General features: G+C 33.9%; 1 protein-coding gene across 1 annotated transcript in view; it reads right to left on the bottom strand.

The window, feature by feature from the left end:
- Nucleotides 1-23,074, bottom strand: part of MYO16 (myosin XVI) — a 727,392-nt gene that overhangs the window by 234,318 nt on the left and 470,000 nt on the right. Inside the window, exon 22 of the mRNA XM_001375684.5 lies at nt 1,790-1,942. Coding sequence (XP_001375721.4) covers nt 1,790-1,942 — 153 coding nt within the window. The remainder of the gene's footprint in view (nt 1-1,789; nt 1,943-23,074) is intronic.

The following is a 23,074-nucleotide window of genomic DNA, read 5'->3' as shown; positions in this document are numbered from 1 at the left end:
CAGGGATTTGATTTTGGCAGTTATGTGTAGAACGGATTGGAAAGGGAGGAAATGGAGACATGGTGACCATTAAGGAAGCTGTTACTGGTCTAGTTGGAAGGTGATGAGGTTCTGGCCTTAAATGATGGAAAACAAAGAAGCACCACATAAGTGAAAGAAGTATAAAGTACTGACAATGTTCTGGCCAGATTTTTGGGAAAAAAATTTTCTGAAAGAGATACTGGATAAGAAAAATGAGGTGGAAATGCAGAAGATAAAATTTATGTTCTTAACAATCCTACCTTGGAATACACTCTTGGGCATATTATTGACTCTGGGACAATCTACATGCTGATGAGAGGCAGTAAGATATACTAGAAAGAGTGCTGAATAGGATGTCAAAGGACATCATCTGAAACTTTTTAACTTGCACCATCAACTTATAAATCACATACATGATGACCCAGAGGAAGAGAAGCTGCAGTTACAACTTAAAGTAGGGAAGGTATGATGTATGGAAAGGAATAGGAAAAGTCTTTTTTTTATCCATTTGGGGAAGAAACTTTAAGTGGAAGAATGAGGATTGGATGTAGGAATGTAGTATGGGCTTTGGGATTGCACATGCAAAATGACAGATAAACAGAAATCAGACTGGGGGCGAAGAGGAGATAATGACTATAAACAGCTGTCCTTCATTAATATTAATATTAATAGGGGAGGGGCAGGTAGGTAGTTCTGTGGACTCAGAGCTAAGCCTGGAGATAGAAGGTTCAAATATGTCCTCATAAACTTCCTAGCTGTGTGACCCTGATTAAGTCACTTAACCCCCATTGCCTAATTTTTACCACCCTTTTATCTTGATTCTAAGACATAAGGTAAAGTTTTTTTTTTTAATGTTAAGAGGGGAAGAAATGTTTAGATTGTAATTCTTTAAAAATGGAATACTCTTTTTTTTCTGAGATGGTTCAAGAGTAATTCTGTCTCAAGATAAGGAAAATAGACTAAATGTCTTCTAGAGGTACTTCTAGCACCACAATTTAATGATTTTATGAATCTATATTTATATTAAGAAAGGGTAAAGAATAGTATACTTTGTAAAGTAGCTGAATAGGTTGATATATATATTATATATAGATAGATATATAATAAAATAGCTGAATAATTTTTAAAGAACCATCAAGCACTTTAGATAATCTATAAATACTCATAATAGCTCTAAGTATGGGTGAGTTAATATTGATATCTATCCAAATTAGATGAAGAAACTGAGGCAAAAAGTCATTTACATCTAGCCTGAAGTTCAACAATGATAAATGGAAAATTTTGATTCTGCAATATAAAATGTGTTTTTGACCCTTTCTCCCCATCTCCCCCAGTTCTACAGTCTTGCCTAGCTGTTCTTGATTCAAGTTCATATAACCTTTGGCCATGAGTATTAAGGAAATCTTATGAATGTGTTTTATGATTCCTCTAGACTTAGAGATTATATTATAAATTGTGAACATTAAGAGTTTGCAGCTGTGCCAAAAGATGATTCTTCAGGGATGGAGCCAAAGTTGAGCATTTTTATAATAGGATGATCATATATTTCCTACTACTCATTCAGTAAATTGGTAATCATCCAAGAGCTCTTTCGGGAAAAGGTGGTGTGCTCTTCAACAAATTTGGAAAGGTAATAAATATATTCAAGGGTTTATAGGTAAAGATGTTTCAAAAAAGTTAACTTAAAAGAAAGCAGTTTATCTCTATTATTTTAAGATTTTTAGTGCTTGAAAAATATCCAATTGTACCATGTGGAGTTGCAGGGTACCTGGAAAAAAAAATCCAAAGCTGCTGTCTGGTTACTAGGAGAATATGTTGTTTCCATGGTAACTCCCTCTTGTACACATTCTGTTTGCTCTTGTAGAAAAAGTACTTCATTGATATACTGGTGTATCTTCTCATTGGTCATGTTGACACAGAGCTATTGTGACAAAAAAAAGAAAAGGAAAACATTTACAAGACAATTAGGCAGTGCATTATTAACTCTATTTAAAAAAGAATTGTTTGATGAAATGTAGACATATGAGGATTGCAAGCCAACTAGACCACATAAGTAAAAGTATATTATTGCTCTCATATAAATCAGAATAAATATTTTCATATTTTGATATACCTTATTTTAAAAAACATAATTATGTAAGATTTTTCAAAATTGACACAAAAATCTCAGACTAATGTACATATATAAAATTTGTACCAACCAGCTAGTACAATCATTTAAGATTTTAAAATTATGTTTTGTTCTCAATAAAAATTGGAAATTTCTAGCTGCTTAAATGTCACTGTACCCAAAAGAATATGGAGTTTTTCTTCACTTGGACAATGTCTATTACCTTTGACTATTTGAAGACAGATTTTACAGTTGTCACTAATTTTAAATATATTTGATTTGCTTTCATTTGAGACAAATAAAATAGGTAATTTATTATCATCATTGTAATAATAGCTCATCATATATATTATGTGAAAACATGGGAAGCAATTGTACATGGATAGTTAGTTCAGGAAGGAATTGGAATATCAAGCAATAGTTTGGGTGGAAGATGAGTGACCAGAGGATCCCAGGGTTGCCAGGATTGAGGGTAGAATATAAACTCTCTAGATAGAATCTGGAACAAAATAGAGCTGGTCAGTGCAAGTAGGAATGTGGGATCCAGGAATTTATGCATTTCAAGAGAATGGCATTGATGCTCAGAATATAGAAGTAAATCTAATCCCAAAACAGGGCCGGATTTCTTCAGTAATAATTAACAAATCTTAAATATCATCAAAGCACTCTGCTAGATGCTAGAGTTGCCCCCCCCAAAAAAGTAAGAGTTCCTACTCTCAAGTACACTTTAATTTTCTTTTGAAGGTTTCTCTTGACCTTTTTCAATTGTCTGCCTTGAATGGGATCTCGTGACTGACTATCTGTGAGCTATCTCAATTTCCATGTGCTCTCTGATCTTAAAATGAGGTAGAGATATGAAAACTAGGACAACGCAGAAACTATGCATTTATATTTATCCATCCTCCATCTATGAACACATTAAATCTAAATTCCTCCCCTCTCCCTCCATTGTGTTCATTTTGAGGGAATTCTTTTTTAAGAATAAGACTGAGTGAGATCAATACCTGTATTCTGATATGAAGTTGTAAAACTGGATCTGAGACCCCATTTATTCTCACTCACTCTGATTTATATTTTAGTAAAGTTTGCATGTTAGCTTTGTAGTAGCTGAGCATAAACATAGGCTTGTGTGCACGTACACACAAACAAATACACAAACTCATATATACACCACACCACACCACACCATAATGCTCCCAGTCACTTCTCCCAACTAATCAGCCTCCAGAGGAACAAAAGAAAAGAAAATAAGAAAAATGCAGGAACCCTAGACCACTGGAATCATTGCTCAAAATGGTTTCTACACTCCTTATCAGGTTTCTGCTCCAGTACAGTCTCCAAACAGGTACCTCGGCCACTTTGTTTAAGAAATGCATGAACAGTATTCTCTACCCCTTAATTTTGCATCTTGTTACATTCTTTAATCTTAACTTTGTTTCTTCTGTGGCAGCTAGGTATGGAGAGAGTGCTGGTGAATCATAGAAACCTGAGTTCAAATCTGTCCTCAGTCACTTACTAACTGTGCCATTGTGCTCAACTCATTTAAATTACCTAAAACTTAGTTTCATCATCTGTAAAATGTAGATAATGATAGCACTTACCTTGAAGGGTTGGTGATCAAATTAGATAAAGGTTGCAAAGTATTTACAGTGCTTGGCACAAAAAATTTTATAAATATATTAATTATTATTATTATTATATAGATACTACTCTTTAGTAATTCCTCAGATTTTTGTGGGAGTGTTGAATTCTCTGCTTTTTTTCTAGAAGTTACCTTTCAGTCATTCAGCCATTTGACAAACATTTATTAAATGTCTTTTCTGTGCTAAGCAGTAATCTAAACACAAAGAAAACCAAGAAAAGACCAAAAAACAGCTGGTGACTTCAAGAAGCTCACATTCTAATGGGGGAGATATGTAACATGCAAACAACTGTGTAAGTAGAAATGACACGAGATACCTACATACAGGGAATATACAAAATAGGTAGAAGAATCTCAGGAGGAAGGCGTTTGTGGAATATGTGTTGGGATTGGAGAGGTGAAGCCTGGAAAATGCCTCCTTGACAAGTTCACACCTGAATTAAATCTTAAAATATGCTGGGGAAGTGGAAGGGAGAAATGAGGAGGAAAAGCAAACCAGGTATAGAAGACAGCCACTGAAAAATCACAGATTTGGGAAATGGAGGAGAGGGTATGGAGGAGGAACCAAAGCAAGGGGGATTTTAAAGTCTGAAGAAGAAAGTGAAATGGAAATTCTGGAAGTATTGTGAGGGGCTTTAAATCCAGAGGACAATATTTTTGATCCTGGAAATTATAGGGAACCATTGAAGTATTTTATTATTTGTGGAGAGGGTAACATAATCAGTCCTAAACTTTAGCAAAATAATGTTAGTAGTGATTGGAAGAAAGATTGAAATGAGGAAAGGTTTAAATAAAAGTCTAACCAAGAGGCTATTGTGATAACTCAGGTATGTGTGACTCGAGAGAAGGGAACATATATCAGAGATTTTATGAAGGATAAATGATAAGATTTAGTATCCAAATGCCTATGTGGAATGAATGCAAGAAAGGAGTTAGTTTATGAAAATAGAGGCATTGCCATATTGCTTTTGATTCCTAGAGTTGCTGGGTAGCTTGGGAATGTTGGAGCCATTTAGTAAGGAAAGAAAAAGCTTTTATGGCTTTTAAATTGAGATGTATGGATCACTGGGTAGATTTTGAAAAAGGCCTAACTTGGAGTTGAGATGGGATGAGATTTTTTTCTACAATCTTGAAAAGTCTATGACATTTGTAGTTGAGTTTTACTGAGGGATTCTCACATGGACTGCTTTCCTGAGGCTTTTGTATCAGCCGTGTAGACTGTTTGGTATTATTCAACAAATAAGATTTTTGAAGATTATTTATTCAACTACTGAAATTCAAAGTCAGAGAGGAGATTATTAAGAAGGAAGGAGTTATATTAGCACTGAAGGGTCTAACTAATGTTGAAGGGTTTTAAAAATGTAAATAAAATAATTACAATGGAGGGTAGGAGACTAATCATCTTGATAATAATCCTTAAAGTATTGCATTAATATGAGTTATTATTAAAAGTATCCCAAGAAATTACTTATGTAATTGGTTATTGGCCAATGAACCCACAGCATTTATAAGCATGAGTAGCATGTTTGGCTTCAGACAGTTCCCCAATTGAATGGCTATTTCCTGTCCATATCCTGAGTGATGAAGAAATGAGGCTCTAATTGGCTGTTGAATCGTCATACAAAAGAATCCCACAGAAGCAAATTATTCTTGTTTTTCATGATGTTGAACAAAGGAAAGACTAAGGTAATTCTCTGGATGGTGAGAAAAAACTGGAGCCAGCAGTGTATTCCTAACATCTGAGTTGTCATGAGTACATGGCACTGGTGTTCCTTCTTTCTTTATTGTTTCTATTCTTTTTGCTTTTAGTTGAATTTATATCAGAGATGAAATGAATCAGGATAATAAAAATCCTCAAGAAGAATCTTCCAGCAGAACATACAAGGCAGGGACTATACTTGATCTTAACTCAAATAGTTTAAGAGGTGATATTTGGAGGTAAAAATTGAATACTTATCTTAGAAGGCTGTAATTAATAAAGAATTCTCTAAGGCTGGAAAAAAAGCTTCAAAAGCCTACTCAAAAAGCTTCAAAAGGTCTATAGAACATTAGAGGGTTCAATAGAGTTCTTGCTAGATAGAGTTTGTCAGCAGGCAAGCATCGGTGAGCATGGCCCACATAGTAGTATATCTACAATAGCCAGAAGACATCTATTTTCCATCATCTATGCTGTATTCAGAAAGTCAACCTAGTGGAATTAATGCTATGCAGCAAGTGATTTGAGTTTGAACACACTCTCCCCAGAGACTGAGGAATTAACTGAATTTACTTGCATTTTGTTTCTTGTTATTTCTTTTAAGAAAATAGATGAGGATTCTCAATAGATAAATTGTCAAAAGATATGAACAGGCAGTTCTCAGATGAAGAAATAAAAAAAAATAGCTATAGTCATATGAAAAAATGCTCCAAATCACTGTTGATTAGTGAAATGCAAATTGAAACAACTCTGAGATACCATCCCACACCTCTCAGATTGGCTAATACAATGATAAAAGAAAATATATTTTAAACATTCTGAAGAAAGGTCCATTGACTTCACCTGACTGCCAAACTTTGAAGTTCTACATGGTCTATGCACACATAAGGCTAAGAATCAGTATCCTAAACTCTTCTTGTAAAATATTTTTAGGCATGTGACAGAAATTCTCTGTCAAGGCTGATTTTTGTGCAATGTCAGAATATATTAAAAGAACAAACAAACAGGTATGGGTTCAATCTTGGTTTCAATTAGGTAAATGAATTATATTCTTGATGAAATATAGGGATAAAATATTGGGAGAATAATATATTTCTCTTTTGATGGCACATAATTTAAATATAACAAATCAGCATTTTGCCCTATAGGGATGTGGGGGAGGAGGCAACTGGGTAGTTCAGTGGATTGAGAGCCAGGCCTAGAGATGGGAGGTACTAGGTTCAAATCTGACCTCAGACACTCCCAGCTGTGTGACCCTGGGCAAGTCACTTAACCCCCATTGCCTAGCCCTTACCACTCTTCTGCCTTGTAGCCAATACACAGTATTGATTACAAGACAGAAGGTAAGGGTTTTAAAAAAGATAGGGATGTGGAAGGGATTACTTAAAGCTTGTGTCAACTGCCCATCAACCAGTTTTTCAGTATTGGTTTAAGGATGGTAATTCTATTTGTCATCTCAGGACCAACCTTGCTATGCCCCAAAAGGCTCATTTCTAACACAGTCCAAGGAAATTGATTTTTTTAAAACTTAAGTGATGCTTGAATAGTAGCTATGAAATTATAAATCGGTTACAATCTCTTTCAGAGAGTAAGAGTTCTCATTCAAATGAAACTAAGTATCTCTGAAATAGTAAAAGATTGTAATAACACGGGAATGTCCATACTGAGTACTGAGGCAAAAAACTAGGAACTGTCTTCCACCTAAAAAGGCTGTCAATAGCATTCGTGAATCATTTATTATGTGTCAGACACTATGCTCCTAGGGTACTCTAATGGGAAAATGACATGTAACAAACTATTTACAATCAAGATGAATACATGCACACATGCATATGTGTGCATATATGTGTGTGTGTGTGTGTATGTGTAGTGGAAGAGTGGCAAAAGGCTTCTTGCAGAAGATGGGACTTTATATGAGATTTGAGGAAGCCAGGGAGCCAATGAGCCAGATACGAGGAAGGAGAGAGTTCAAGCTTTGAGAGAGATTCAGTGAAAATGCTCATTGTTTGAATATGGAGTAGCTTATGCTACTACATCGCAGGGTTATATGGACATAAGACTGGAAGTGTAGGAAGAGACCAGAGTATAGAAGAATTTATTAACTAGATTATTTTGTAATTTGACCCTGGAAGCAATAGGAAAATATTGGCATTGATTGAATGGAGGTGGAAGGGGTAACATTGTCAAACCTGTGCTTGAGGAAAAACAATTTGACAGCTGAATGGAAGATAGACTGGTACGAATTTCTCCATGAATTTAAATATGTGTGTAGACAAAGCTGGCAGGACATTCTATGAAAGAAAAATCACTGCTTTATGTTTATCTGGAAGAGGAGAGGATCTTTTTGTGATTCTCACTACAAATCAATCAAAAAAAAAAAAAACATTTATCTAATGCTCACTATGATCCAGGCATAGTGATGAATACCGAGGATACAAAGTAAACCCCCAAAACAGCAAAAACACAACAACAATCACAAGAAAAATAGTTCCTGTCCACAAGGAGCGTATATCTACACTAGTCATGGAGGAGATCACACATATCAATCAAAATATAAAAGAACTGAGAGAAAGTGCCGTCAGAATAGATGACACTACCATTTGGGAGGCTGTGAAAAGCCAGTCTGTTGGAGGAATTGGTGCTTGAGCTGAATCTTATAGAAAGTCAGAGATTCCAGAATGCAGAGGTCAAGAGGGAGAGCCTTCCAGACAAGGAGAAACAAGGATGGGAGACATTATGTACAAAGAGTGAAAATACACCAGTATAACTGGATCATAGAGAGGATGGAAGGGATTAGAAAGTAACATTAGGTAGGAAGGAATCAAATGTGTAAAGAGCTATAACTGTTAAGAAAATAACTTTTTAGCTGATTCTGAAGGTAATAGGGAATTCCTATGGTCAGTCCTATGCATGGGAAAATCACTTTTCGCAGTGGAGTGGAAGAGGGCTTCAAATGAGGAGAAATATGAATTTGGGACATCAGTTGTAGAAGGTTGTAATATTACAGGCAAGTTGTGATGAGAATCTAAACTAAAGTGGTGACCTTTTATTCTTTGGTGTCAGCCATACCTTGGATAAAGATTATGAAGAAACTAGGACACTTCAATATTTTGGTAAATTTATGGTCTCATACATATAGGCATTCCCTCTAATGCAGGAGACTACAACCCCTCCATGACTTCTCTTTTGGGGCAAATCTTGTTCTTATCTTCCTCCAAATATTACAGAGTCCAATCAACCTGCTTTCCAGATCTCTTGACATAGCATATGTACAAGATTATATATGTATATATATATATATATATATATTACAGTTCTCTCAATGTGATTATATCCTTTGCCCATCTCCTTTTACAGTCACACCTTTCTCTGATAAAATCTATTGTCTGCTGCTTTTCCCATACACACCACCAATAACAATACAGTGATCCCTCACCTATCATAGGAGTTAGGGTCCAGAGCCCACTGTGAATCCCTGAAGTAGAGGTATTATATTTATTTTAATATTTAGATAGATAGATAGATAGATAGATAGGCTTTATAACCCTTCCCACTCTTCCTAGAAACCTTTTCCACACTCTTATTAACATTTCCCAGACTTTTATAAACAGTGAGCCAATAAGCACCCAGGATAGAGAACACAATGCTGACGTTGGTCGCCTTTCATTCCATCAGCCAATAGTGTGCCCTCTACAATTTCACAATTGCAAACTTGCACAAATGGTAGTGATGTGTTACATTTACACTGTGTATAGTATGGTATTCATCTGCAAAATCTCATGATAGAGCAAAAACCCAGCAATATAGAATTATATATATATATATATATTTTTTTTAAACCAGTGAAGCTGTAATAAGTGAACTGAGATATAGCAAAGGACGATTATATACTGTTTGCCATATAGTTCTACATTAACCTTTGGGTGACTTAAAATATGAAATCTTCAAAACCTATGTTATCCCATGGACCAGAAAGATTTTGGCACAAAAAAGTGAATTTTTATTTTAAGAGAAAGTTTGTAACAATTAGAAACTATGAATTTTTCCAAATGTATTCCAGTCCATTTTCTTCTCCTATTTATTTACATATATTTGTAAATCTATGTATTCAGTCAATCTATTTTATTTAGATGTATTATGTATGTGTACTTATATTATGCATGTAAATTTATGTACATGCATACATAAATCTATATACATAAACACACTATGTTTGTGTTTATGCATTTAGATTTTTATATATAAATATATCTGCATATCTGCATATGTGTGTATATATATATGTATATACAAACACACAGTATACATGTGTTTCTATATATGAGTATATGGCTATCACAAGAGGCTTTCTATTCTAATGCATATTATTATTATTTGTGAAATAAGCATTCTTCTATATAACCATCTATAAGATCTCATTACCATTATTACCCTGAACTAGGTCTAGAAGATAGTGGACATACCTTTCAGTCTGTCTCAACAATAATAAAATCTGCTAAAAAATTCTTATGAGTTTGATATTTTCATTTCTTTCAGATATCATTATAATCTCTCAACTCAAAATTGTGTCACCTCGAGAATGAATTTCTTCTGAATATAGTTAGCCTAACCCAGCTGTTTTCACATATTTTTTTTCTTTCAGTGCCATTTTTACTTCCCCATATAACACACTAGGAACTGTGAAACTAAAACTAAAATTAAAATTTGTTGATTTTATTGTTAATGATTGAGAAAACAGCTTGTATAGTAGCATTGAAACCCCTTTCCATTGTTTTTCTATTTTCCACCTTTGGTTTTCATCATTAAATACTCTTGAGACAAACTTGTTTTTTTCTGCAAGCTTTCTATAAACTTGAGTTTTTCTCCTCCACTTTTCATTGCTTAATAAGATGATAGTACTACAATCCCTTTTCATCATATTCTGTTTTGCAAGCTAGTTTATATTATAAATGGATATTTCTCTTGGTTTTCATATCTCTTCTCTTAGCAAGGAACTCATGTTTATTGGCTAAGGCAATTTCTGAGCCTTATTGGTCTCCTTATACTTAATGTGCCACAATTAAGTTTCTTTAGAAATAGTAATAAAGATCCTATTACTAGCATAAGAACAAATTATAGCATGTGTCAAAAATGATTCTTGATTAATTTTTCATTTTCACCATCAAAAGATTATTTAAATGGGACATTTTAATTTGTCTTACTTTTGCAAACTCGCTTATTTTTATTCTTTATTCAACTTTTTAAAGGTTTTGATCTTTGATTTGGCAAGTTTATGATCTCTGTGTTCTGGCTTTCTTCTGGTCTCCCTAAGGTACCACTCATGAAAGAAAGACTTTCAAGATATTTCTTAATCTTAGTGCCTTTTCTCTGACTTTATGTTTCTAGCTTTTGTTTTGGTTGTACATAGTTGTTTGCATATCAGCTCCTCCATTAAACTGTGAGGTCCTTGAAAAAAAGGAATGTTTGTTTTTGCCTTTTTTCCAGACTCATTTCAGTGCTTAGATCTTAGTAGATGCATTTTAACATTGATAACTTGACTAAAGTCAGTTGACTGAGAAATTACTCTAATAAAAGTAACCAATCCTTTCATATGAAAGACATAATCAGGTTGTGTTTGTGCGATATTATTTCCTTTTTTTATAATTTCCTTCTTCTGGAAGAAAATATCCAAATGATATAGCAATGGGGCATGTATGTAGTTCTTTTTTATCACTTGAATTCTTTTTATTTTTTGAAAATTTTATTTAATTAGTCAATTTAGAACATTTTTCCTTGGTTACAAGAATCATATTCTTTCCCTGCCCTCCCTCACCCCTTCCCATAGCTGATGAGCAATTCCACTGAGTTTTACTTGTGTCCTTGATAAAAACCTATTTTCATGTTGTTAATGTTTGCACTAGGATGATCATTTAGAGTCTATGTCCCCATTCATATCCACCCATGTGATCAAGCAGTTGTTTTTCTTCTGTATTTCTATTCCCACAGTTCTTCCTCTGAGTGTGGATATCGTTTTTTCTCATAAATCCCTCAAAATTGAACTGGATCATTGCATTGCTACTAATACAGAAATCAATTACATTCAATTGTACCACAGTGTATCAGTCTCTGTGTACATTGTTCTCCTGGCTCTGCCCCTTTCACTCTGCATCAATTCCTGGAGGTTGTTCCAGTTCACATGGGATTCCTCCAATTCATTATTCCTTTGAGCACAATAGTACCTATATGTAGTTTCTAAGTATTTAGCTTCTTTAATTTTTTATAACTTATTCATATTTCCAATATTTTTGACCATATTATCATTTTGCCCATCATTTTATTGGAGGTTCAAGTATTCATTGATTTAATTGGGAGAGCTTTGTGAAGATCTTTGTAGAATTTCTTCATATCTTCATTTCACTGCAACTGCCATAATTGTGTACATTATAATCATTCAATGGTGATTATTTCACAAATGCACAGCAAGAGCTGTGCAGTACAAAATTACCACCAGCTCCATGGAAATAGTGTTTCATATTTTTATAGGCATGGCAAGACTAACCTTAACAACTTTTGAATTTGCTCCTCCAAGGAGGTAAAATATCCTTTTATTTAGATGGAACTTCTTTTTGTACTCTGATTTCATTTAGAGCAAGAATGTCAAGGTGTGATTCACTTACATCAATACATCAGCTCACTAATCACTAAATAATCATTTCTCATTTAGAGAATAAAGCATTAAATTAATGTTTATTATGGTGAAGGAAACTTCTTTGGAAGCTCAGCCCAGTTTTTTTTTCTTGTTACACTTCCACCATCATTTTAGAAAAGTATCTGAACTTAGGACCATTTATTTATTTTACTTTGTTCTTTGGGTTGCTATGGTCTAAGAATTTATCAACTGACCAAGTGACTGGTAATAATCTTCTCTTGACATAGCTTGGTAAGTCCTCAAAAAGTAGAAATATTATGTTGCTAGGACTGCCACAAAATCTTGTTTAGCATAGTAAAGCTTGTGCTCCTTTACCAAAGCCTTTCAAAATTCTGCTTCACCTCCATGACATAACAATGCATCAGAATAGAATGTTAGAGAGATATATGTTAGGGGAGCAATTTTAAGACTGGCCAATAGTCATATTATGTGTATATATGTGAAGATTAAAAAGAACCTTATTTTATATTGATTAACTCTCAATTTATGAATAAATCTTTCCAAAATATATTTGATTTGAGGGTATAACTGTGAGAAAGTAAATATTAATAATAGATTAATTATAGTGTTTTAAAATTTACAAAGCACTTGACATATATCATATATCATAACATTCCTGTTAGGTAGACATTTTGAGCATTATTATCACCCCCAAATTACAAATGAAATCTAGGGTTCAGAAAACGTCACTGATATGCCTATTGTCAAACACTTAGCAAAGCTTAGAATTAGGATTCAAACTTAGTTCTCTTCTACTTTAGATATCAGCATTTTTTTTCTACCATGCCAAATGGCCTCTCTCTAGAATAGAAATCTAACTGTTGGAGCCATGAACTCTAGAAATAAGAGCAAAAATATGAAGGGGATGGAATGAATACCAGAAATTTTAAAAATTATGGAACATCAGCAGTTGTTTTATTTTGTTACTATTAACCTACCAAGACTCACTAACTACCAGAGGGTGATTGGAGCTTTGGTACAGGGCACTAATTGATCTGGTGATTTTGCCTTAATTAGGTGAATACCTCCTTCACTTCCTAATTCATTCTTCTTCTTCAACTAAAGGTGCCTTTTGGGCTACCTGTCCATTAGGACAAACTACCCAAATTATAGTTCGAGAGAGATATTAGTCATTTATGAAAAGGCAATTATTACCTAAAATTTACCTAAGACTCAATGATTTTATTTTGGAATTCATAACTAATAGTAGTAATAATCGCACAACTTGAGGTTCAAATGATATTACATGATTTTTGCATTTTAAAACATTTCTACATAGAAATACATACATATGCACATGTTAAAAAGGTCACCAACCCCACATTAAAGAATATGTCCATTCCTTCAATAGCAGTGACAGAAAACCAGCAAAGACAATAGAGGAAGTTATACAGCTCAGATCTGTTTCACTACCCCAACAAAGACTGATAAAGGGCACCAGACTAAGTTGTGATGGGGAAATCCAAGGAGAATATACTTTTGGCCATATTTCTAGTCTAAGATCAAAAAGTCAACCCATAATAAGATAACCAACATAAGGATTATAACCAGGGGTGGGGATTTCACTTAGCTCTAGAAGGAGAATGGATTCATCCTCTAGTCTTGGGAATATACCTATAGCTAAGTAATAATGGCAGAGACTATCTGAATTTGCAGATCCTCCTAGCAGGGATGAGGGCCAAACACTTCCTAAAGCATGAAATAGTAGTTGTGCAGCCTAGACCAAAATGGGTGAGGGGCCTGAAATCTCAGTCGAGGAGGGTTATGGTTACACTTAGAAGTATCAAATGAAAAGTTTGAACTTGCTGGGGTCCAGAATTATGCCTGAAGTCCTTGAAGAACACAGTGATCCTTGAAGAATATCTGGAAAATCTAGCAAATACACCTCAAACCATCCAGGTCTGAAATTTTTTGGACTGTTGTACATTTTCTCTCCAGAAATGTGAAGAAATTGGCTCCAACATGAAGTCAAAATTCAACAAATAAGACTGGAAGAATGAGAAAACAACTACAAAGTATGGCAAGTATAGAACCAGGGGTGCCCAAGACATCAGGGATGACCACACTAAGAGAATAGCTAGAAAAAAAAGTTAAAAAATATATATCCTGACGATAATGTCAATAAAAATTCATAGGAGAAACAAATTTGTATTTTTAAATTTAAAAATGACATTTGAAAAAGAATTTAAGATAAAAAATAGAAAAAAATGAGATTCTCTCTGGATTAAAGATTTGGAAGGAAAAATAGCAGCTTAGTAGAAGAGGTCAAAACTTTACTCAAGTAAGGGACCAACTAGAAATTAGAAGGGACCAAATATAAAATAAAATTTTAAATGAAAAAAAATGTTGCTTGACATTAACATTTGAAACTATCAAATTATTTGGCAATGGCTACTGGAAACACATAAACAAACCTGTTAGTCTATTGTTCAATAGAGCAAAAGACTCCAAACTTCTGGGTGTAATTACTCACTATTTGGCAAAACTTTTAGGAAAACATGGAAGATAAATCTTGCAAAAATTAAGTATAATCCAATATTTCCTATGACATATCAAGATAAGGTCCAAATGTACACAGTATTTAGATATGAGTTCACATCTTAAGTAAATTTAAAAAGAAAAGAAGAAATTTGTTGAAGAGTTCCTGACAAAAAATATTACTGAAGACAAAATGAGCAGTTTTGATCACATAATATTTTTAAAATTAATATAAAATGAGGAGAGACAGAGTCAAGATGGTGGCTTAGAGACAGCAAAAGTTCATACCTCTGAAAACCCTTCCACACCAAATCAAAAACACAATGCTTTGAGGGAACTGAAAACCAAATCTAACAACTGGACAGAGCTAGGGAACCCTCCTGCTGGACTCAACTTAAAAGTTATACCCCCCCCAAAAGAAACCTGAACTCTAGAACACATGGGTTTAAGGGGAAGGAAAAAGGAAGGTCCCAGGACGCCTCCCTGATCTATAGTTCTGAGCCTCCAGTGTTCACTGGAATTTCTGGGAGGGCAAGGGTGCTAGTCTGGAGGGAGTACCTTGCTGGCAGAGCTATGCCAGGCTCAGGGCCTTGCTGACTAAGCTTCTAGGACAAAAACTGTGACAAAATATAGGCAACAACTTTGATAACAGGGTAGGAAGCCCAGCTCCTTTTCAGCTTCTGCTGTCAGCTGGGGAAGATCTGACAAACCTGATCAATCAGCAGAAAGAAGAAGCATCTTTAGGACAGAACAGCCCAAACCCACAGATACATCACATAATGAGAGGACCAAGAGTATAGGTAACTATGGAGGGAGGGTGGGCCGGGCAGGGAAGGCGAAATATGAGTAAACAACAGAAAAAGAAAAAAAGAAATTACAGTTCATAGCTTCTAACCAGGCAATGAACAAAAAGCAAATGAACAGAGGAAGATCAAGGAACACTGTGCAAAAACACAGAAACTCCAGCTAATTGGACAAATGCTTTGGAAAAACTAAAAATTAAATAAAAAAAAAACAAGAGAGGCTAAAGACAACTGAGAAAATAACTTAAACAGCAAAATAAGTCATCTGGAAACAGAAAACAATGTCTTGAAAGCCAAAATTAACCAGCTTGAAAATGAGGCAAAGGAGATGAAAGATCTGAAGCAGAAGGATGACCCAAAAGCCAGAGATGAAATTCAATCTTTAGCAACTAGAATTCAACAACTAGAAGCAAAATGACTTCACAAGGCAGCAAGAAGCTCTTTAAAAAAAATCAAAAGAATGAAAAAATTGAGGAAAATTTGAAATACCTCATCCACAAAATGGAAGATCTAGAAAACAGGTCGAGGAGGGACAACTTAAGAATCATTGGTCTACCAGAAGATCACGACAAAAGAAAAGGCCTGGACATCAATTCTACAGGAAATTATTTTTAAAAAAAACTACCCCAATATTCTAGAGCAAGAGGGAAAAGTGGAGATTGAAAGAATCCACAGATTACTTCCTGTACTTAATCCCTAACTGACAACACCCAGGAATGTTATAGCCAAATTCAAGTACTACCAGACCAAGGAAAAATATTACAAGCTGCTAAGAAGTCATTCAGACACCTTGGAACCACAATTAGGATAACACAGGATCTGGCTTCATCTACACTAAAGGACCGAAAGACATGGAATATGATATTCTAGAAAGCAAGAGAACTAGGTCGACAACCAGGAATCAACTACCCAGCAAAACTGACTATATTCTTACAGGGTATGGTCATTTAACAAAATAGAAGACTTCGAAGCATTCATAAAAAAAGAGCAGACATGAACAGAAAATTTGATACCCAAACACAGAACTCAAGAGAATCACCAAAAGGTAATTAAGAAAGGGAAAAAGCTAAAAAAAAAACCAAAAACAAAAACAAAAAACACTTTTTTAAAGGGACCTAATAAAAGTTAAAATTATTTGTATCCTTATAAGAAAAGAGGATATTGGTTACTCTTAAAAATTGTTATTACCACCTGGTTAGCTAGAAGAATTATACTTAGAGGGAATAGTGGCAAACTGTATAGGATGAAATGCCAAGACATATCAATATGTATATATAATTAACATATATGTATGTGTGTATATATACATATATACACATATGTATATAAAAACTCAAGGTAAAAAAAGAGGTCAATACTAAGAGAAATGGTAGACAAAATAAAATGGCGTAAATTTATATGTCATAAAGAAGCACATGGCAGGAGTGGGTGAGAACCCCAATACACTGGAAAGGTAAAGAGGTCCAAGACAGAAAATACTTAATTTTTATTTGCATTGAAATTGACTCAAAGAGGGAAGAACAATCAGATCCATTGGGCCAGATATTGATTTGCGCCCTATAGAGAAGTAGAAGGGTAACAAATGGACTGGTGTGGAGGGAAGTAATACAAGGGAAGGAGAGTATGTGTGTGGTAGATTAAAAAGACCCTAAAAAATAATAAGAGGGGAATAAGAGGGAAGGAGGGAGGAGTAAGCAAAATAAGGTTGGGAAATAGGGGGACTGATTTAAAAAAACACTGTTGTAGAAGGAAATAGTGAAAGAAGAAAGGGCAGGACTAGGAGTGGAAATCAAAATGTGGGATATACACAGCTGGTAACCATAACTCTGAATGTGAATGGAATGAACTCACCTATAAAACGGAGACAAATAGCAGAGTGAATGAGAAACCAAAATCCTACCATATACTGTCTACAAGAAACACACATGAGGAAGGTAGACACAGACAGGGTAAAGGTAAGCAGATGTGGCAAAATCTATTGGGCCATCAACTGAGAAAAAGAAGGCAGGAGTCACAATCATGATATCTGACAAAGCCAAAATAAAAATAGATTTAGTTAAAAGAGATAGGGAAGGTAATTACATCCTGATAAAAGGCAGTATAGACAATGAGGAAATGTCAGTACTCAACATGTATGCATCAAATGGCATAGCATCCAAATTTCTAAAGGAGAAACTAGTGGAACTTAAGGATGAAATAGATAGTAAAACTATACTAGTGGGAGACCTCATCCTTCCTCTATAAGATCTAGACAAATCAAATCAAAAAATAAATAAGAGAGAGGTAAGAGACGTGAATAAAATCTTAGAAAAATAAGTTAGTAGATATGTGGAGAAAAATAAATAGGGACCAAAAGGAATACACCTTCTTTTCAGAAACACATTCACATTCATGGTACATTCACAAATATTGACCATATACTAGGGCATAAAACATTGCGAACAAGTGCAAAAGAACAGGAATAATAAATGCAACCTTTGCAGATCATAATGCAATAAAATAGTAATTAGTAAGGGTAGATGGAGAGGAAAATCAAAAATTAATTGGAAATTAAATAATATGATTCTCCAAAATCGGTTAAAGAACAAATCATAGAAAGAAATAATTATTTCCTTGAAGAAAATGGCAATAATGAGACATCCTCTCAAAATCTATGAGATGCAGTCAAAACAGTATTCACAGGAAAATTTATATCCTTGAGTTCATATATTAACAAATTAGGAAGGGCAGATGTCAATGAATTGGGGATGCAAATTAAAAAAAACCACACCAGAAAGTGAACAAATTAAAAAACCCAGATGAAAACTAAATTGTGATCCTAAAATTAAAGGAGAATTAATCAAATAAAAAGTCAAAGAACTATTGAATTAATAAATAATATTAGAAGCTGGTACTTTGAAAAAAACAAATAAAATAGACAGTCTGTTCAATCTAATTTTAAAAAGGAAAGAAGAAAACCAAATTAACAGTATCCAAGATGAAAAGGGAAACCTCACATCTAATGAGGAGGAAATTAAGGCAAGCATTAAAAACTCTTATGCCTAATTATATGGCAATAATTATGAAAATCTACATGATATGTATGAATATTTACAAAAATATAAATCACTTAGATGAACAGAAGGAGAAGTCAAATACTTAAATAATCCCATATCAGAAAAAAAAAATTGAACAAGCCCTAAGAAAAAATCCCCAGGGCCAGATGAATTCACAATTCTATCAAACATTCAAAGAGCAACCAATTCCATTAGTATACAAACTATTTTAAAGAATAAGCAAAGAAGGAGTTCTACCAAATTCCTTTTATGATGCAAACATGGTTCTGATTCCAAAGTCAGGGAGGTAAAAAACAGAGAAAGAAAACTATAGACCAATCTCCCTAGTGAACAAAGATGCATAAATCTTAAATAGAATACTAGCAAAAAGACTCCAGCAAGGGTTATTCAATATGATCAGGTGGGGTTTATACCAGGAATATAAGGATGGTTCAATATAAGGAAAATAATCCACAGAACTGACCATATCAACAAACAAACCAACAAAAATCACATGATTATGTCAATAGATGCAGAAAAAGTCTTTGACAAAATACAACACTCATTCCTATTGAAAATACTAAAAAGTATAGGAATAGAAGGGCCTTTCCTAAAAATAATAAGCAGTATATATCTAAATCCATCAGCAAACATCATCTGCAATGGGGATATACTAGAAACCTTCCCAATAAGATCAGGAGTAAAACAAGGATGTCCATTATCACCTCTATTACTTAACATTGTACTAGAAACACTAGCAGTAGCAATTAGGGAAGAAATAGAAATTGAAGTTATTAAAATAGGCAATGGAGAGACCAAGCTATTACTCTTTGCAGATGATATGATGGTCTATTTAAAAAATTCTAGAGAATCAACTAAAAAGCTAGTGGAAACAATCAACAACTTTAATAAAGTTGAGTGATACAAAATAAACCCGCATAAGTCATCAGCATTTCTATGTATTTCCAACACACTTCAGCAACAAGAGTTAGAAAGAGAATTTCCATTTAAAATCACCCTAGACAATAAAAAATACTTAGGAATCTATCTGCCAAGATAAACACAGGAACTATATGAACACAACTACAAAACACTTTCCACACAATTAAAACTAGATCTAAATAATTGGAAAAACAAATGGCTCATCAGTAGAATGAGCTAACATAATTAAAATGACAACCCTACCCAAACTTATTTACTTATTTAGTGCCATACTCACTGAACTACCAAAAAAAACTTTTTTTACTGAATTAGAAAAAAAAACCATAAAGTTTATTTGGAAGAACAAAAGATTAAGGATATCAAGGGAAATAATGAAAAATGTGTGAAGGAAGGTGGCCTATCAGTACCAGATCCCAAACTATACTTTAAAGCAGTGGTCATCAAAACAATATGGTACTGGCTAAGAGACAGAAGGAAGGATCAGTGGAATAGACTTGAGGTAAGTGACCTCAGCAAGATAGTCTATTATAAGCCCAAAGATCCCAGCTTTTGGGGGAAAAAATCCACTATTTGACAAAAACTCTTGAGAAAATTGGAAGACAAAATAGGAGAGAATGGGTTTGAATCAACATCTCATACCCTACACCAAGATAAACTCAAAATAGGTGAATGACTTAAATATAAAGAAGGAAACTATAAGTAAAGTAGGTGAACACAGAATATTATACTCATCAGATCTTTGGGAAAGGAAAGACTTTAAATCCAAACAAGAGTTAGAAAAAATTAAAAAATGTAAACAAAATAATTTTGATTACATTGAATTAAAAAGTTTTATACAAACAAAACCAATGCAAACAAAATTAGAAGGGGAAACAACAAATTGGGGGAAAATCTTCATAACAAAAATCTCTGGCAAATGTCTAATTACTGAAATTTCTAGAGTTAAGTTACAATTGTACAATTGTACAAAAAAAAAATCAAGCCATTCCCCAATTGATAAATGGGCAAGGGACTAGAATAGACAATTTTCAGATAAAGAAATCAAAACTATTAATAAGTACATGAAAAAGTGTTCTAAATCTCTTAAAATCAGAGAAATGCAAATCAAAAGAACCCTGAGGTACCACCTCACACCTAGCAGATTGGCTAAAATGACAGCAAAGGAAAGTAATGAATTTTGGAGGGGATGTGGCAATATTGGGACAGTAATGCATTGCTGATGGAGTTGTGATTTGATCCAACCATTATGGAGGGCAATGGAACTATGTCCAAAGGACACTAAAAGACTGCCCTTTGATCCAGCCATAGCACTGCTGGGTTTGTACCCCAAAGAGATAATAAGGAAAAAGAACTGTACAAGAATATTCATAGCTGAGCTCTTCGTGGTGGCAAAAAAATTGGAAAATGAGGTGATTCCCTCCAATTGGGGAATGGTTGAACAAATTGTGGTATATGTTGGTGATGGAATACTATTTTTCCCAAAGGAATAATGAATTGAAGGAATTCCATGTGAACTGGAACAACCTCCAGGAATTGATGCAGAGTGAAGGGAGCAGAACCAGGAGAACAGAGATTGATACACTGTGGTACAATTGAATGTAATGGACTTCTGTATTAGTAGCAATGCAATGATCCAATACAATTCTGACAGATTTATGAGAAAGAACACTATCCACACTCAGAGGAAGAACTGTGGGAGTAGAAACAGAAGAAAAAACAACTGCTTGACCACATGGGTGGATGGAGATATGACTGGCGATGTAGACTCTAAATGATCACCCTAGTGCAAACATCAACAACATGGAAATGGTTTTTATCAAGGACACAAGTAAAACTCAGTGGAATTGCGCATCGGCTACTGGAAGGGGTGGCGGGAGGGGAGGGAAAGAATATGATTCTTATAACTAGGAGAAAATGTTTTAAATTGACTAAATAAAATTTAAAAAGAAAAAAGATAGAATGAGAAAGAATACAATTGAGAAAAAATATTTGCATCAGATTATTCTGATACAGGTTTCATATTCAAGATATATAAACAATTGTCTCACACATATAAGAATAAGAACCATTCTCAATATGATAAATAGGTCAAGGAAATAGGCAGCTCTCATAGAAAGAAATTGAAAATATTATTAGCTATAAGAAAAATGTTCCACATAACTAATGATTAGAGAAATGCAAATTAAAGTAACTCTATGGTTCCATCTCACATCCATCAAATTGGCAAAGATGACAAAAAGGAGGATATTAAATATTGGAAGGACTGTGTGAGAACTGATATGTTAATGCAGTTAGTAGAACCATGAAATTTTTAACCATTCTAGATAGCATTTTGTAGCTTTATCCATATTAAACTGTCCTGTGGTGATACTACTAGGCCAATTCTCCAAAGAAATCAAAGAAAGAGGGAAAAGAACTCATTTGTACAAAATATTTATATTTTCTAAAGAGTTGGGAGTCTATAAAATGGCCCTGAATTGATAAATAGTTGAAAACATTATACATTCATTCTAATGATAAATTATGAAATACACAGTTTCAGAGAAAACTAGGAATAACTGTACAAAAAGATGCTTCATGAACTGAGAAGAATCAGAATAACATATATAATGTGTTTCTTCAAAAACAAACATTGAAAAATGTAAGGACTTTATTCAATACTTTGGTCAACCATGATTCCAGAAAAGCAGGAGGGAATTATGTTATACATCCCTTGATAGAGAAATTCTGTATTCAGGGTGCTTAGTGAGTTATATATTTTTTGGATATTGAGAGTGGTGGAATTTTTTTGTTTGCCTATACATATTCATTATAAAGATGTTTCTTTTTTTTTTTTAAGAATGGGGTAGGCAACTTAGGAAAGAAAGTAAAATTTTGTTAACTAATAGTAAAAATTAATTTAATATGAAAGAAGAAACAAAATTAGTTATACAGCATACATTTCTGTAAAGCAAATCTTATTATATATTAATTTCCATTGTAACAAATAATATGTCAAAAGGGTATTAAGGGGAAAAAGAGAAGAGAATAAGCATTTCTATAGTTTCTATGATGTGCCAAGCATTATATAAAGTGCTTTTTACAAATGTTACCTTGTTTGATTCTTATAACAAAACTAAAAAGTAAGTATTACTATTATTCCCATTTTTTCTGTTGAGAAAACAGGGACAAAGAGAGGATAAGACAAAGCTTGTATTTGGGGTTTGTCAAATACTTTGATTACTAAGGTTATATACTACTATGGTTGAGTGCTTAATCTATTCATTGATCCATTACTTTATTTCTTAGCCAGAACCAGATTGTTTTGATGGTTGCCACTTTATAATATAGTTTGAGAGACTCTCACACATTTTATTTTGTCTACAGTTATTTTATTTTTTTAAAATATATTTTATTTGATCATTTCCAAGCATTATTCATTAAAGACATAGATCATTTTCTTTTCCTCCCCCCCCACCCCCCATAGCCGACACGTAAGTCCACTGGGCATTAGATGTTTTCTTGATTTGAACCCATTGCTTTGTTGATAGTATTTGCATTAGAGTGTTCATTTAGAGTCCATCCTCTGTCATGTCCCCTCAACCTCTGTATTCAGGCAGTTGCTTTTTCTCGGTGTTTCCACTCCCATAGTTTATCCTTTGCTTATGAATGGTGTTTTT

This window comes from Monodelphis domestica, chromosome 8 (genome assembly GCF_027887165.1).
Source record: "Monodelphis domestica isolate mMonDom1 chromosome 8, mMonDom1.pri, whole genome shotgun sequence".
NCBI classification, from domain to species: domain Eukaryota; kingdom Metazoa; phylum Chordata; class Mammalia; order Didelphimorphia; family Didelphidae; genus Monodelphis; species Monodelphis domestica.
This window is presented reverse-complemented; position numbering and strand designations above follow the sequence as displayed.